This window comes from Pteropus vampyrus, unplaced genomic scaffold (genome assembly GCF_000151845.1).
Source record: "Pteropus vampyrus isolate Shadow unplaced genomic scaffold, Pvam_2.0 Scaffold91, whole genome shotgun sequence".
NCBI classification, from domain to species: Eukaryota; Metazoa; Chordata; class Mammalia; order Chiroptera; family Pteropodidae; genus Pteropus; species Pteropus vampyrus.
In genome coordinates, this window is record NW_011888872.1 from 3985929 (window position 1) to 4002801 (window position 16873).

At 35.4% G+C, this 16873-nt stretch overlaps 1 protein-coding gene across 9 annotated transcripts in view; it reads right to left on the reverse strand.

Moving 5' to 3' along the window:
- Positions 1-1609: 1609 nt before the first annotated feature.
- The window catches only part of CCDC85A (coiled-coil domain containing 85A), a 182778-nt gene continuing 167514 nt past the window's right edge, over positions 1610-16873 (reverse strand). For 2 of the 9 annotated variants that reach the window (XM_023532855.1, XM_011363937.2), the window contains one exon: positions 1610-3387. In XM_023532855.1, coding sequence (XP_023388623.1) covers positions 3338-3387 — 50 coding nt within the window. In that variant the 3' untranslated portion in view covers positions 1610-3337. Of the gene's footprint in view, positions 3388-5245; positions 5424-7256; positions 7356-7841; positions 7873-10692; positions 10813-13859; positions 13995-16873 lie in introns of those variants that run through there. The other 7 variants (XR_002781269.1, XM_023532850.1, XM_023532852.1 and 4 more) reach the window with 7 other exon arrangements.

The following is a 16873-nucleotide window of genomic DNA, read 5'->3' on the forward strand; positions in this document are numbered from 1 at the left end:
GCAAGTTCACAATCCACAGCTCTAGCACATGTCCAGTAATGACAGTTGGCAGTGCTGTGTTGTTTTCAGCTTCCCAGCCACCTCTACCAGGGTCTGCTGCTATGGGGAGAGGGGCGGAAGATGCTTTTCCTCGGGGACTACTACTTCTGCCTATCTTACAATCCAGGCCATAGTGTGAGGGCTGTAGCCTGACTCTTCCACCTGACTACTGCACTCAGTGGAGCCTCAGTGAGCACCGAACTGCATCTGCGGCAGCCATCCCTGTCCTTACCTTCCCGTCCCCAGCCTGCCTCCCGTACTCATTTCAATCTGCCCACCTTCAGATGTTCCAATTTGTGATTATTCAGGTGTGTTTGTGTTGAGCAGGGGATCCTTTGTTGAGTTATAGTTGCTACATGTAAATTTAAGGGGAAAAAGAAAGTGGTCTTCTCACTCCTCTGTGATGCTGATGTCTGGCATGAACCTTTATCTTTTAGAAGTCAGTATATGAATTCTTCATAGAGGTGCCTTGAGCTTGTTCGAAATCTTCCTTGATAAGCCACCCTAAGGTAGGCAGATCCTTTCCAGGAATGGATGACAAGATTCCTAGTGGAGAATCAGTTGCCTTTGAGATGAAGTAGGGATGAAGAAACAGGAAGCTTACCACAGAGTAAAAACTCAAGTTGGTACAAGTCATTGAGACACTTGATCATGAAAATGGAAGTTTGAGGCAATCTTATCTAGATCCCAAGGGTAAAGGAAGTTCCCACTGGCATCCAAGATAGCTACCTTTCCATGTTTTTCTTGACAGCACTCAGCACCATGAGTCAGGTACCAAAGCTGTTCACTCATATGGTAGTGGTAGGCATTCATTAAAAGTTCATCGAACTAAGGCACAGTCACCCCAAAAATGCCCAGTCAGCATTTTACTTGATGTCACATATGATCTAAATGTTCTGCCAGTGTCTTGAGTATGTACTAGAAACTTTAAATAGACATTCATTTTAAAAGCTTAGATTTTGATGTCTATCAGCTTCAAAGCTGGAAAAAATAATATGTCAAGATATGTAAATTAAACTTTGTTCTAGGAAAAATGAGATTACAAACTGCTCTAAGAGAACAGTGCCACTCATTTTTATTGATAAACATAGTGGGCAATGTCAAGATTCAGGTCTGGGCTGTCCACCTATGCCATTCAATGTTGGGGCTAATGCTAAGGGGAGGAAGCCTTATTCCACGATCTTACTAGTGATTTCCAACAATTATGTGTGATCTCTGATTTGTCCTGGTTATATGTGTATATTATATATTCTCCCATTAACATAATATTCCTCAACACAGAGGCTGTTTTTCATTACTTTAGTATTTCCCCTCCAGTAAATTTCCTTTTGATGATTTTTAAATACTTGAATTTAGTTTGTCATAAAATCTTCATTTGTTCTTTTAATTCATACCAATCAAAATTAAACTTTAAAATATTGTAAAATATCATTCCAAAATTTTCACTACATTATAATAGAATGGTGTGCACTGAATCTCTGAATATTAAATCCCTTATAAGCATATTTAAAAACATTATAATGGTGACTATTAGAAATCTACTCAAGTTAGGAAAAACATGAGAAAACACTGTGAGATTAAATAATTTATTACCATTGCTAAGATGAACACATATACTTGATACTTAATTTTATGCAGAACTTTAAAAAAATAGTTTTAATACAGTATCAAAATTTACACAAGTATTTTGTCAAAAGACCAGTATTTCTTGTATTAGCTGCTGCAGGCTCTACTGCAGGCACAAAAACTTACTTTAAATGTCTTCAGAGTGTAGGAATACAACAATTTAAGGATGAAAGCTTTTCTAAAAGAGAAGGTATAAATACAGCAAGCAATATTCTTTTACAGAGTAGTAGTGTTTTAAAAATATAACATTTTAAAAGAAAGACTTAAATGGTAACCCAATTACGATAATTAGAGAGATTATTCTTTAGTAAATTAACTCATAAATATTTTTAGAAAGCAAAGGGCTGACTTTTCATCACAGTAACCTTTTAAGAAGTATAATAAAATTCCTTCACAAATGGCAATTAATACATTGTGTAATGAGCCATTTAAAAACAACAGAGTAACTGCAATGAATCAAATCTGAGTAATTTAGAAGAAAACTGGAAATTGTTGCATTCCTACTTTTATAATTTTAAACTACAGTAAAAATTTAGCATTCTGTCACAAGCCTCTTGCACATTCATACAAGAAACTATCATTGCATTTGAATAAACACAAATACCTATCATAGCATTTCCAGTACACACAGTCTAATATTATATATATATATACCAAAAATAAGAAACTAAGCAAAGCTAGCACACCTCTTTTTCAAACCTCAAGCAATCTGAACAAAGCTTTTAGCCTTAATAATGAATGACATGCGTCAGTTTCATAAAACATTAGATAGCTGCTGTAGACAAAGCCTTTTTCATAAATGCAGTGCAGTATTTTAAAGTTCACATGAAGTTTATTAAATATAACAGCATGTCTAGAAACTAAATTGTAGAAATTGACATCTCACTGCCAAAAACACTTAGAAAAATTGTTCGCTTGTTCTTTAATTGAAGTTAATATTAACATCAATGGATACACTGAATGAAGATGGAGGTTGATATGTCCCCACAATGTGTCTTCATGAACAGTAGTACATCAAGATTAAAAGATATATTTTGATCATTTGAAATAAACAGTACTCCCTGGTAAACACTCTACATAATGATGCTACCAGCTGGTAAGGAGAATTTCTGTGGTATTTTAGCACCTCAAAAGTCAAAACAAAATCCCAGAAACTTAATCTTATTATCTTGTATCCAAATTATGAATCAGGAAATAGTATTTTGTTGACTAAAATATACGAAATAGGTTCTCAACTCTCAAACTTGGGAAGCTGGAAGACATCCCTTCTTCAGTACAACATGGTAGAAAACTCCCCCCCATTAAATGTAATGAGCCAACCATCAAAACCACTGAGGCTCTACTGGGCTCTTCAAATCATGCATGTTTCCTAATTATAATCTTAGATCTGAGGAGTCAAAACATTTTAGTTCTAATGAAAATATTGCTACCAAAATGATTTTCAAAGCTACCTTGTTTGAAATTGAGGGTTGTGAACATCAAAGCGAGAGACATAAAATACAGCTTTAGTTATACTAAAAGTTTTAGAGGGAAAATATGTGCAATGTACAATCACTCCATGAGTTCAGGTTTGTGGAAATCCACTCTTGTATCTCTCTGGCAGTGGTGATCTCATGTTTGAAAGTGTATTTCTCACATTGGTCCTTTGTACTGGTTCCCAGACAAATGCTGCCTAATTCCAGGACACGAACCTGCAGCATCTCCAAGTTTCCGCCACACAACCTTAAAAAAAAAAAAGAAGAAAGGCATCTTAATTGTCCTCTTCCACAAAGAGATGTTTTGTAAAGAGGAAATCTATGAGGGGCAAAGAGGAATGTAAAGACGAGACAAAATAGCCACATGAATGAGCTCAAGCACAAAATAAAATACAAGCTTCTAAATCACAGGAACTGCTCAGAAGATGGGATTACTAGGCTTTGTTAGCAATCAGGGCCAAAAGTAATGATATGCCAACTTATCCTGGTTATATGAATGACAGTCAACTAACTCTAGCTGAACACTATACCCTTGGAGCACTCTTAAACAGTAATTCCCACTGTCAGATTGACTGCACTGGTGGAGGTGAGACACAGATACCTGTATTCTTAAAAAGCTCCCAATGTAATTCTGATAGGTAGCCAGAATTAAGAACCTCTAAATCAGCCTGGTTCCTATATTATACATCTACAACAAGGGATATCAAAGTGTTTAATCCACTAAGAGAATAGGCTTTGATCTTGAGCTGTTTAAGTCCCAAGCTGATACTTTAGGGCCACTAGTAAATTTCCCTGGTTTTCCCCTTCAGAGTAGGGGCCTAAGTCATAAGTTGTAGCTACCAAACAGTATGACCTCAGATTACCAAAATAGAAAACATCTAAATTCAGGAATTAGATAAGAATTTAAGAATCACTGAAATAGGTACAATTATAATGCATTAAAAATTGGGCCAGATTAGAGGGACAACAGCAAAGGTGAGATTAAGAATAATGTAAGTATAAAGTAAAACTGAATTCAATGATATACCAACATTGAAAAGCACACCTGCATGTGCACACACACAGTACGTCATAAACTTCCTACAGTGTTTCACTATAAGGGTTATGTTCAGATTAATTCCACAAAATTACATGGTCTAACTGACGCAAATCAGTGGTTCATATTATTCTAAATTCTTGTTTTGTTTTTTTCCTTGAAAGAGAGTAGATACTCCCTGGGAACCCAATAAGAATATCAGTTCTCTCTACCTTCATTTGTAAGTCAATGTAACTATTAGTCTCTCTGTTTTAGCAGACACTACTACCTATCATGGTTGAAGGGAACTGTACTTAATGGTCCTTAACTCTGGAAAGGAATAACATAGCACTGACTGGCTCAAGAGAGTCATTTTTTGATAAACTGAACTGTGAAGAGGTACAAACACTGAATCAGGAAGCCAAGGGTTGCGAGGGACTTTCCCTTTCTAGCCCTTAAATTGTGTATACAGTTACATCTACGCAGAATGCTTTAAATTTCTGGTTTAGAAGCAGAGGATAGTCTCAGAGACCTCATGGGATCAGCTCAAAAGTACTCAGAGGTGGCAGTGGGCCTATGTGGTGAAATACTATGTGGTGAAAGGAAACTCAGAAGGTTGAACTCTGAAATAAGGTAACAATGCTCAGGTGGACACAGAGCAGTGGGGAAAAAAGAGCAGAGCAGGTGGTTGTGATTGTGGCCCAGATGACTAGTCAAGTATTTCGACTGTTCTCAGGGAATTTATAAGAGTCAGACAGACAAACCTAAGATATAACCATTACTACAAAAAGATTTACTGTTTCTTAGAGGGCAGTATAATTATTTCTGTGGCAGTTTGGGAAGAGAAAGCATGTCATGCTTACTAATCAACATGATGTTGCTATGAATAATGGTCTTTTCATTGTATAGATGTGAACACTTATCTTTAGGATTAATACCAGAAACTGAGGCAAAACTTCTGTTAAGTTCTGAGTCTTATAACTGATGTCACATTATAAGAAAGCTTTATATTTCTGTGACATTATTTTAAAAGCACATAGTGCCTCTAATAGATTTCACAATCTTAGCTAGTTTCTAAGAAATTACTTACCTATGAAAATGTCTTGAAAATATTTGTCTTTATTCTCCAGTATTCATTATGTTTTCAGTGTTTGTAAAATTTATGATGGTGACAAAAATATTTTAGATCAACATTTTTCTCTTGGCTTGTAGTTTCCAAACATTTTAAGAGTGCTAAGTATCAGACTTGGGCTGGCTTGTATTTTTTTCTTAAATTTTGGGGATCAAAGACAAAAGTGGACAATTAGAAAAAGGGGTCCTAGAGAACTTTTAAAGGTAGACAAGCTTTTGGTTTCATGAAAATATACAGGGAAAAACAATTCCAGTCCATGTGGCCTTTTGGAAATACAGGAAAACAAAGATCAAGATCCAATCCATTAGTATTTCTCTTCCGTGATTAAGAAACAAATATTCTATGTCTAGAAATCTTTCATCTAAAAAGGCAAGAAACAATCCTGGCATTTGTTTATAGAAATCTAGGGTTAAACATAATGGAGAAGGTCTCCTCTGTAAGATCTATTTTCTTTCCTCAAGAATGTAAAGCAATGGAAGTCCCCAGATTTACCACACTTGAGAAAGTGAAGAGAGCTAGTCCTTAGGAGATCAAGCATATTGCTAACTATGCTGTTTATTAGAAAACAATTTGAACAAGTAACTTAATTAATTTCTGGATGATAGTTTCTTCAAACACAGCACTCATGATCTGGGGTAAAACTCAGACATCTGATTATAAGTACTCTTTGGAGAACTGCTGGGAGATGACCTCTATGGCCCCTTCTAATACCGAACTTTCTCCCTTGTCAACAAATGAGAAGTAACAGGCATTCCTAGGTGTGTGGCTCAAATTTTTAAGTTGATCTGAGGGAAATATTCAAATTGAAAACCTTAAGGACAGGCTGAAAAGCTATAGAAAATGAACAGTTATTCATTTAGGAACTTATGCCCTCTAAAACAACCTTTTGAAAACAGACAAAAACATACACAGGAAAGAAAAAATAACTTGGAAAGGGTTGCAAAAGAAAAACAGCCACAACACAAGCAAGCAGGAGACTAAAACTCTTTTCCCAGCAAATATAAAATGTCCACAAGATGTATCAACCTCTTTGAAGTCTTCCTGGAAACTAGTAAATGTTACATAGTAAGTGTCTGAGAATATCTGGTCCTAGTAGCCTAAAGCTTAAGGGCATGTCTAAGCAATTTTGATATCTTAATGCACAAAGAATATGAGAATAAAAATAAAACACAAAGCCAATTAAAACCAGTGCTTAATATGATCTGCCATGCTTTTTTGCTTTTAACGAATGTGTTCTACAATATTCTATTTAGCTTTTTAATAAGCTTCACCATTATATTCTTGATTAAATGATACATCCATGCATCTTGCCCAAAAAATTAAAATTTAGCCAGGGATTAATAAAATCGAAGCCACATTAATGATTACATAGAATATGCATCGTGAAAATAACGTCAAATTTTTTACTGCATTTCTGACTTCATAGATTTTTGTGTTTCTAAGTTCATATCTATCTACTCTTACTATTTTCTGAGCAATGTTAACCAATGAAAGGTAAAGATACTACTTTGCATGATATGAAGCACACAGATGCATGAATAAGCAAGCATATATTACTTATCAAGATGATTTTTTCCCCAAGTACAGTTAAAAATAAATCTGAAGTCTGTTTTCTTTATTGCAGGTTTTTAAACACTGATCTTTAAGGAACGTCTTAAAAAAAAAAAGAGAAACCCATTTATTTTATCAAAACTAATAACATTTTAGACAATTACTTAGAAACTTTCATAATTCATTCTGAAATACAAAATTGTCTAAATATTCCTTACCTGAATATTTTATAACATGGTTATTGTCTTAATAAAATGCAACAAAATGTATTAAAGATAAGAACAAGAGGAACTGGTTTTATTTTCAAATATAGAAAGGCATTTGACCAGCATTTTAAAAAGTAGGTATTCATAAAGCAATAACTAAGCTACGATGAGGCTTTCAACACAGAACACACAACAAAGCACATTAAACTTACATTGCACATTTCTCTGACTATAGCTTTTTCTGTCTCACTAAGGTCATGTTCATACTCTTTACCCTGCTGACGATCTATAGTTTCCTGAACATCCAAGACCTGGATTTGTTGAAAAAGAAAAGCAAATTTCACATGGAAAAAAAAAACTTGTTAGTTTTGAGTAAAACCATCAAGGACCTCTGCTTAGTAAAACCTCTAGTTTTCTCCATGTCTGCATATCAGAATGGATACGTATATGGCAAATTCTTTTAAAATAGTTGATTGTTCTAAAACCTAGCTGGAATCAATTCCACTTGATTTTCAAATGGCCAGTAAAAGCAATCTATTGCATCACTAAGTCAGTTGAATTCATTAATTAGCTGTATTTAGTTAACTGAGTTATTAAGATAACCTGTGTCAAGAATTTGGAGACTGTCAGTAATTCTTGCTCCATTTTAAAGATGAGCAGTATAATTGAGTCCAAACAGTCCAAATGATATGTAGACATGGCCTATAGAAAAGATGACTAAAATAGATGATAGTGACAGGTGAAACTGATCAGAACCCAGGCATATGTACATAAGAACTTTTGTTAACATTACTGACCTCACGGTTCTTGCTTGGACAGTCTCAGTGGCTAGGAAAGGAATATGGAGACAGCTCTTTGATAGTAGCAATGAGAAATACAGACTCCTTATAGTAAAAATATTAGAGCAGAGTGGGGATGAGATGCTTTTAAACAATTTTTAGATTCCATTCTCTAAATTACCACTAAATAGACTGAAAATAATATTCCTTTAAAAATGTAAAGGTTTCATGTCAATACTTTGGCTTTGAGTGTTGTTTGTTATTTTTCTCTATATCAGCTTATAAACCAAAGCATTAATGTAGCATAAAAAATATATATACTTTTCCTAAAAGCTCCTGTAGAATCTACCCTGAATTGTGACATTGCTAAACTCCTTGTCACCTGAGAATTGGCACCAGTGAACAGCTGAGCCAAAATAAATGACTTAAGCATGAAGTGGGACCTTCGTGTCAAGTTCATATAGATAATGAGACTACATGGATATTTATTAGAGTTCAATCTGTAATAAATACTCTGATTCACAAACTAATCTCTGCTTAACTCAAAACTTCTAGCCATTGTTACTATGTATATACTACTGTAATGTGGCTATGACAGCAGTGAATGAAACCCTCACCCTGTTATTCAAATTAAACTCAGTTCACATTTTTTTATAGAGGAAATCGTTGACTATGCTCAGTGAATATTCATAACTTAAAGGACTCTTGGAACAAGCTCATTTAACTGCAAATTTGATTTATAATGCACCTCAGAGAAGTGTACTTCAAATCAGTTAATTTCTACTAAATGAAATGAAGCTACAATTAATAGATATCATGAATTTTAAAGCAAGAAAAATGTAGTATTATTATAAGTGAGCTAATTTTTCACATTGATTTATAACACTTCCCCCAACCATGACCACAGAGTTTAATTAAATCCTAGAGATTCTTTTGAAATCTATCAGAAGATGAGAAACTGAGCCATTGTTCTAATTATTCCTTTCATAATAGAAAAATCTTATGACATAAATCAGCTCTAGATCAGTGAGTTTTAAAAACAAAACATGTTGAGTGGCTACATTTCTTTTTTTACATTGAGCTATTAAGATGAATTTCCCATAGGCTATGTTCGCACATATTCTGTTTCAGACACAGTTAACTCATGGAAGCAAACACATTCTGTATTCAAGAGCCTCCATTTATCCAATAAAGATCCTTTGGTTGCTCAGTATTACCCATCTGCCAAGTGAGGATACTTGTGTGTTCTAACATAATATCTTCCTCTCGAGATAAATTTTATTTGAAAATTAGAGAATGAATTCAGAGAAAATTGAAGAGCTCTTCCTTGCCCTCCCTTCCCTTCCAGGCCATACTAACACAGCTGCATTGAGACATTTGGGCCAGATTGCAATGTGACCCACTATGCTATACATCTCAATCAAACTGCACTTGTCATTTAATAAAGCAATAGGCCGAATCAAGCTTTCAGTTTGAAAAGTAGGGCAAGGTGTTTCTGTGGGAATATGTGCAGACACTAATAGTACAGGATTGAAGCCACTCTCTTGGTTTTCATTTTAAAATGCCTTTCAGATAGCTAGGGCCCAGTTTATGCTAACATAACAGCACATTTAACATGGTGTTAATGTTAAAAGCAGCATTCAAATGCTCTTGCAGAGAGCAAGATGTTCATCAGTGGATAAACCAACACCCACCAGTTGGGGGGCAACGACCCCATTCTGCTCTGCCTTTCCACGAATTCCTCTCAGTGGCTCACTTTGTGAGTTATCCCAACCAAGAAATGCCAAGTACACTGACACTGGCTGCCAGCATGGTCCTGCTACCTTCCTTCACCAAACAGTTTATGCTTAAAAGAAGCGAACTCATTTTATCTAAGTTACAACAAAATATAATGAGAGAGCTAAATCTTCTACTAAAACAAAGTCATCCCCAAATCCAATATTTTGAAGTCCTCATCTACTTATTTGCTTAAATTTGCTTAAAAGCCCACTCCAAAAGAATGCCTCTCAGGCTGTTGATAAATCATTCTGAAACCAAAACAATTTTAGAAAAGTTGTGAAACTCATGCGGCAAGTGCAAGACTGAAGCACTCTGCATACTTTTTGGCTCAAAGTTTCATCAAGGCTACATGTTGGGAAGTATAGATAATATGAAGGACACGTTTCATACTTGGAAACTGATAAAACATCAGTGAACTGTCTCAGTTTTAAGGTGATTACGGTACTTATTAATTTTACTTAAAAAAAATTAAATGATAAAATTCAGCCAAGTCTTTTTTCGAAGTCATTGCAGAATCTGAAGTAAAAGCCAAAAATAAAATAGCTTTATGAACAAGACCATATCTCTATTTTCTAATACTCTGTAAAGGAGCATTAACTGGAGAGTTTGAATTACCTAATTTCAATTTAGTGGAGGACAGAGTAGGTCTTTATTTCAATAATTTCTTTTAGTTAAGCTGTACAATGTATACTTCAAATGCCTAAAGCAAGAAAAATGTGGTATCCTTCCTTACTTTGGCCAACTATTAATTCCCTGTATTTGAAGACATCCATGCTACCAACATTGCACATAAAATACCTACAATATTTTACACATATGAATATACATGCACATCAGACTTCAATTTCAATGCAGATAATGAATCACAGTACTCAAAACAAAATGATAACACTAGAGATTCAACCATAAGTACTCAAACCCATTGTTTAGAAAATTAAAATTAAACTTTAAAAATTAAGATAAGTTACACCATCAGGGGTCAAAAAATAAAGTAGCTATGGTTAAAACAAGACTGAGGACTACCAGACTACAGCAAACAAATCACAACACAACTGAATTTCTGGATAAATGGTCGTACACGGTTGGTTACCTTAAGAGAATGTACCACGGGTTCAGGCTGCTGAGAAGGTGTGGTGTGTCCACTGAAGCTAGCTGGAGAGCTGGGTGAACTGTTATTCCCATCAGCCCCTGATGACAACCTAAAAGAACCCTTAGTAGAAAATCAACAACTTTGTTATTAAAACAAAAGTCGTTTATAACTGCATAGTTGTCATTCAATATTCACTTTCACCGCCAAATGAGAATTAGCCATTTTGTCAAACTTTTTCAAGACTGTCCTATGATACTATCAACCTGTTAATTGGAATACACCTGCTGCTTGACCAACAAGAAAAGTTAGAAAAGAGTCATCTCTGTGCATGTCTAGATAGCACTTCTGATTTACCAAAGAGAACAATGCTCCCTAAGGAATGGCAATTAAGAACATTTCAAGAATGATTTTTGAAACTTAGATATTCATGAGTAGAGAATTTGTGAGTTACTCCAGAGCTGAGTTAAACATGCTCATTCAGCAAGACAAATGCCAAAATCCATATGTCTCAGAAAATGCAGACACAGCGCATTCTTGCACTGGTGAAACTGTCATATAAAACACTTCTTTGGGGGGGAAGAGATAGAGAGGACCATATTCCAAAGAGATTTAACCAAATTCAGTATTTTGTGGTCATTTTTAAAATATAAAATAGATCAGAAATTACATATTTGTAGTTTAGTGATTCTTTGACTTAATTGCTGAGAAATTAGAACCTGGAATGATTAAATAGCCCTTTGAGAGTCACAGTCACCTATCCAGGAACTGGGAAAAAATAACTACTTTTTAGAGGGATTGCTTGGAGAAAGACTAACGGATCAAGAAAGGAGAGCAGCAGTTATCTACCCTCCTAGAAAAAGCAGTCTACTGGGAGTTTTCCAAACTTGTTTTTATGGAGATCATTACACTCAGAGGGCCTGAGAGATTTTAATTTCTGTACAACAAACCTACAGACTTTTTTCATGCCTAATAGATTAATAACTGCACCATTTATCTTGATCCTGTGAATCTAATCCCCTGAGGAGGAGACACTGGAGTATCGTCTGTGGATTCATAAAAGGAAGAAACAACTATGGCTTGGGACATTTATTTTCCAATATGTATCGGAGAGCTTCTATGTTGTGCATTTTAGGGATGGGAAGAATAAGGCAAATGCAGCAAGTTTTAGGTACGGGTCTTATGCAAACCACACTATTTTTAGAGAAATTGACAATTCCCATTGATTTTTACAAAAATTATTATTTATGCAATTTGGAATATTTTCTCCTTTCTCTTGTCGCTGTTACTTCTTATGTCCTTGAAGGCTATCCCTGCTACCTCACAAGGCAACTGAGGCCATGTTCTTTTCCTTGTTCAAAGAGTTATGGAAACAAATCAGGTCTTCCCTGCCTTCAAGCAAACAAGGAGAAGCAGCCGTAGAATGACATTTAAGTGACCTCTATAGCTTCTATCCCTCATTGCTACTAATGATTAAATTAATAGCAGGTGAGGACAAATGATTATAATAGCCCCAACCTCTTCTGGAAAAAAAATTTAGATCTGTTTTCCTGTATCTGTAATTCAGAGCAAATCAGACATAATAAATAGTACCTGATACAAATAAAAGGGAAACTATTTGAAGTTTAAAGATGGTTAATGGGCACACCTGCCCTCCAACCCACACCAAATTTTGGACACCCTTTTCTTCTGTAGAGAGCAACTGTTTCCAACGTGAAGGCGTTATGAGGAAGCTCCCCTTCCCTGCACAGCCCTGGCCCTTTCCTCTCCTCTTTCCCCATTGTCACCACCCATGTGAACTCCTGTGAAAAGGCTTCTCAGGTTACGCAGAGTTCACTTCAAACCTCTCATGTAGGACCGAGCACTGTGGTGCAGTCTTTCCCCTAACTGGTGATCTAACTGTCCCCCTGGGCCACCTGCCTTCCAATTCTCTTAAGATCAAACCCTTTTCTGCCCAGCCCTTTTCTTTCAAAGGTTCCCTTCCCAGACCTGGCAAAATGGTAGGCATATCAATCCTAGCATCTTTTCTCTTGGGCCTGGAGCTGCTGTCTTTCAGGACATTTGGGTTTAAGAGAATTTCTAAAAGCAATGATAACTAGCTTCCCTAAACCAAATTCTCTGGACAAATTAGCATTGTTGAAACTTAACGGGAGTCCTGTTCTACCCTTATCTGTTCAGAAAACCACAGACTTTTTTTTATTAAAGAGTTTCCTTAATATAATAAAGGCTACAAGAGGAATTACACTGTCGAGGAAAACTTATCATTTAGGGATTTAAATTGTACTTCAAATTCACTTTATGAGCCATGGACTAGTAATCGCCAAAATGATCAAGATTTATGTTTTATGTGGTTTCCGGGAAGCCACAAAGGTAACCAAATGCCTGGCAAAGTCGTACATCAACAGCGGCTAGACAGTTTTCTAGGTTACAATAAAATCAAGTACCTCATTCTATCATATCTCATTTAGTTACTATAAAAGAAAAGGTTAGAATTCTATGTGTTCTGTAGAATCAGACCAATATTTAGAGAATTATCTAGGTTCAATCAGTACATACTCTCAGTTGACTAGTATGTTTTTACTGAAATAGTTTTAAAACTGTGCTACTGAGTGAAATACCAATATAACAAACGATTTTAAACACACTCTTGGAGTTCATTTAAATTATAACTTGGCTGGCTCAGGAGACAGGTATTTAAAAAGAGGAAAATCTTAATAAAATTGGAAATCTTAATAAACTTTGGGGTGGCTTGTTCTCAAGCTACACATGATCATAGAGTAAGTACACCACCAGCTCTTGGGTCAGCGGTCAGTTTGAAAGGGCAAGGAATACTTTTCTGGGACTGTCTAGAGCCACGTGGTGGTGTCTTAACAATTCATTTTCATGGCCACTGGCCTTTTAAACTCCTTTTCATGAAAAGTGCAGGGTACCTTTGTTCTTCTCCAGCGTCTGGGGTTACTCAACTTTCACCCTCAGGTTCAGGAAAAAAACACTGAAGATGACTGTTTAGGAGATGACTGTACTCCCAACTCCCCTCCAGAGACTTAGACATACAGCAGCTTTCACGTGTACAGACTTGCTCTCCACCCCCCGGTGTAACTTTTCCTCCAGCAACAGAAGCCATCTGGTTATGCACAAGCAAAGGCAGCAGCTGACTCATCTTCACTCACCGGGAGAGTGGGCAGGCATCGTCCTATTCCTCGGCACCCTTGCCACCACTGCAAGACCCGCCGGGCTCTGGGCCCCCAGCCTTTCTCCATATTTGAGCTGTTTCTAGTTGGAGGTTGCCTTCTATTCTGGGTGGCCTTATATTTGGAACAATATAGTACAATCACTCAGAAAAATACTGTTTCCCAAGTCTCAAGAAAGCAGATAGAACAAGAAGCTTAATGAAATGAACCACAATGACCACAATGGCAAGCTGTAGCATGCACCTGTAACTAGGGAGAAAATTAAAATAAAAACAAACTGAAGTCCTGTCTATTAGAGCTAATACTGATTTTTAAAAAAAAAATTTTGGCAAAGGTATAACTAATTCTCAAGCTATCAAAAAAGTAGTAGATGATAATGCTAAAATTACAGGAAAAAAATTAAGCTATTTAGACAACTTTATTTTGTGAGTTTTACTTATGAGAAATAGAGAATTACCATAAATCTTCCTGGTATTTAAAACTGTATAACTTCAGAATTAACAGAAATTATTTGAAATGCATTTGGGAGCACTTTGTCCTTTTGTTAAGAAGTACAAATTGGGTCAATATATTCAGTAATACTTAGGAAAACTGATGCTGCATCAAATTCTCAGCAAAATTTCAGCATATTGAAAAAATAGGTATGAATTAAGAGGTAACTATTGCATTACAATAACTATTTTAATGGGACATATACGTAGTTGTCAAAATTCCTATCAAATTAATTCCCAAATTTCTGTAGAACTAAAGATATCATATAACTTAACAAAAAAAAACACAAAAAAGTTCCCTAAATTTCAATTTTTCCATGACCAAACTATGCAATTCTATTAAAATAATCAGAAGCAAAATGAACTTATTTGAACATAATTCACTGTCCCTGCCCACTTTCACCAAGACCTTTAACTAAGAATGCTGTGTCCTAAGGAATAACAGAAATTTTTAAAATATGAAAAATTCACAAAATATTCACAAAATCAGTGTCTAAGTATTTAAATTTTGGAGACAAAAATTGAGAACATAATTTTTTAGTTCTCAGCAACCCATATGCCTAGAAGTATGTGCTTTATTGTGAATAGTACCGGTCTAATTTTCACTCCCCTCAAATTTTTGGAGGCTGGACAATAAAGAAAATGTACCATGGTCTTAAGTAAAAATGAAGAGCATGATGATCAGCAATTGCTACTCACAAAACTCTTTTCTGAATCTATGCAGTCAGTAGCAGTTACCTATTAAGTCACAAATATTCTTCACATGTAACAGAAAATTCGTTGCACTTGGACCATAACGATCATTTCATCATAGCAGCACTGATCTGAACACTGCTTTTTCAGTAATCATTTCATATGTCGGTGTCTAATTTATTTCCACCATCAAAAGGATTATAACCAGTAATTTATAATAAAATTTACCTCCCAGCCCAATCTGCATAGTTCTATTTCTGAGACGATCATTACGGGGTAATGAAATTTCTTTACAAATGAGTTCTAACTTCAGGACTAGGCTCTCTCCAGGACTTACACATCTCTCAGATCTTATGCTTTTCGGATTCAATGACTGAGTAAAACATAAGAATTCCTACTGTCATTCTTTAAAGTATAGTGAGATTAAATCCCAGTGCCTCTCCATTGTAACAAAGTACATTATCACAACTGTGATGTCGGAAAGCACTTTGTATAGTCATTTAGAAGATGGCTGGAAAGAGGAGCCGTTTGGTTAGTATGCAGACAATGTACACTCTATTTTACCACTTTCAGAAAGTAAATACAATATGAAATAATAAATATGCTTTCCAGGATCTTGTAAAAGATTCTTTTAAAACATTAATTATAGATCATATAGTAGTATTAATCTCACAAGAGTGACAATATACGTGGGCCAGGTTTTTGTGGAAGAATGAACTCTTGATGATATAACCATTTGAAAGGAAAAGGTAATCTTCCAGAATCCGGATTATTGACTTTCTACTCATGTCAGAAACATTTTTGTTGTTTAATCTCAGTCATGGAAAAGTGTGTTCTGGACCAGCCATCATTTTTGACCTTCTGGTAAACTGTATCTGAATGGTATTTATATACTAATGAATGCTTAGCTCTCTGCTTGCCCTGCAATTGTCAATCATGCTATTTTCTGAAGACAGCCTCATAAAACATACTAAGTCTCCAGCGACTTGGTGCTTCGAGTCGTTTCTGGCAACTCTGGAGCTCGAAATGGGGGAAACTCAGATTCTGGCCATCAGTTGGGTGAACAATTCCAAACAACCTTAAGAAAGTCACTTTCTGTTTTCTAAGTAATTCTCTTTTGCTCAGTTTTGTTTTCTGCAGTTTTTCAGAATTCCACGTTTATAAAAAATACCTAAATGACCCTGCCATTCCAAAGGAAGTCTGTGTATTCATTAGCCTTTTTATATACAGGTACATAGAGTAATCCACAAATTATTTTAGCTATCAAGACAGTCCACCCTAAATGCTGATGGCAGAATACTGCTCTGCATCTAGACTGTGGGAGGTAAAGTACAGATTACTTACTATATGGTAAGTACGCTTCATAGAAATCCTGAATTCTAATGTTGTAAGCAAACAGCCTAGATCAGGAAACAAAAGTATCCCTTCATATCACTGAAGAAGATAAAATGTATTGGTTCTATTATCCCTCTTATTACATGATATCTGGAAGATCTTCCATGAAAATTGAAATTTGGGACATTTTCTAGTATTGTCCTTAAAATAATTGACTTTTTTGAAATCAAGGAAAAAGTGAAACCATTCAATTTTTAAAAAAAATAATCTAAACAAAAAGAAAATATATTACTTATAATATCACTGAGTAAAATAATTATAATGCATAATATGAATTTTAAGAGAACTGGCAAGATGAAGCTTTTGTGAATTGTCTTGTTTCTATTTTGTGGTTCTATTTATTGCTATTTTAGTAATATTATTTAAATTAACACTTTGGAAGTTTCTATTCTTTTGCCTTACAGAAGTACACAT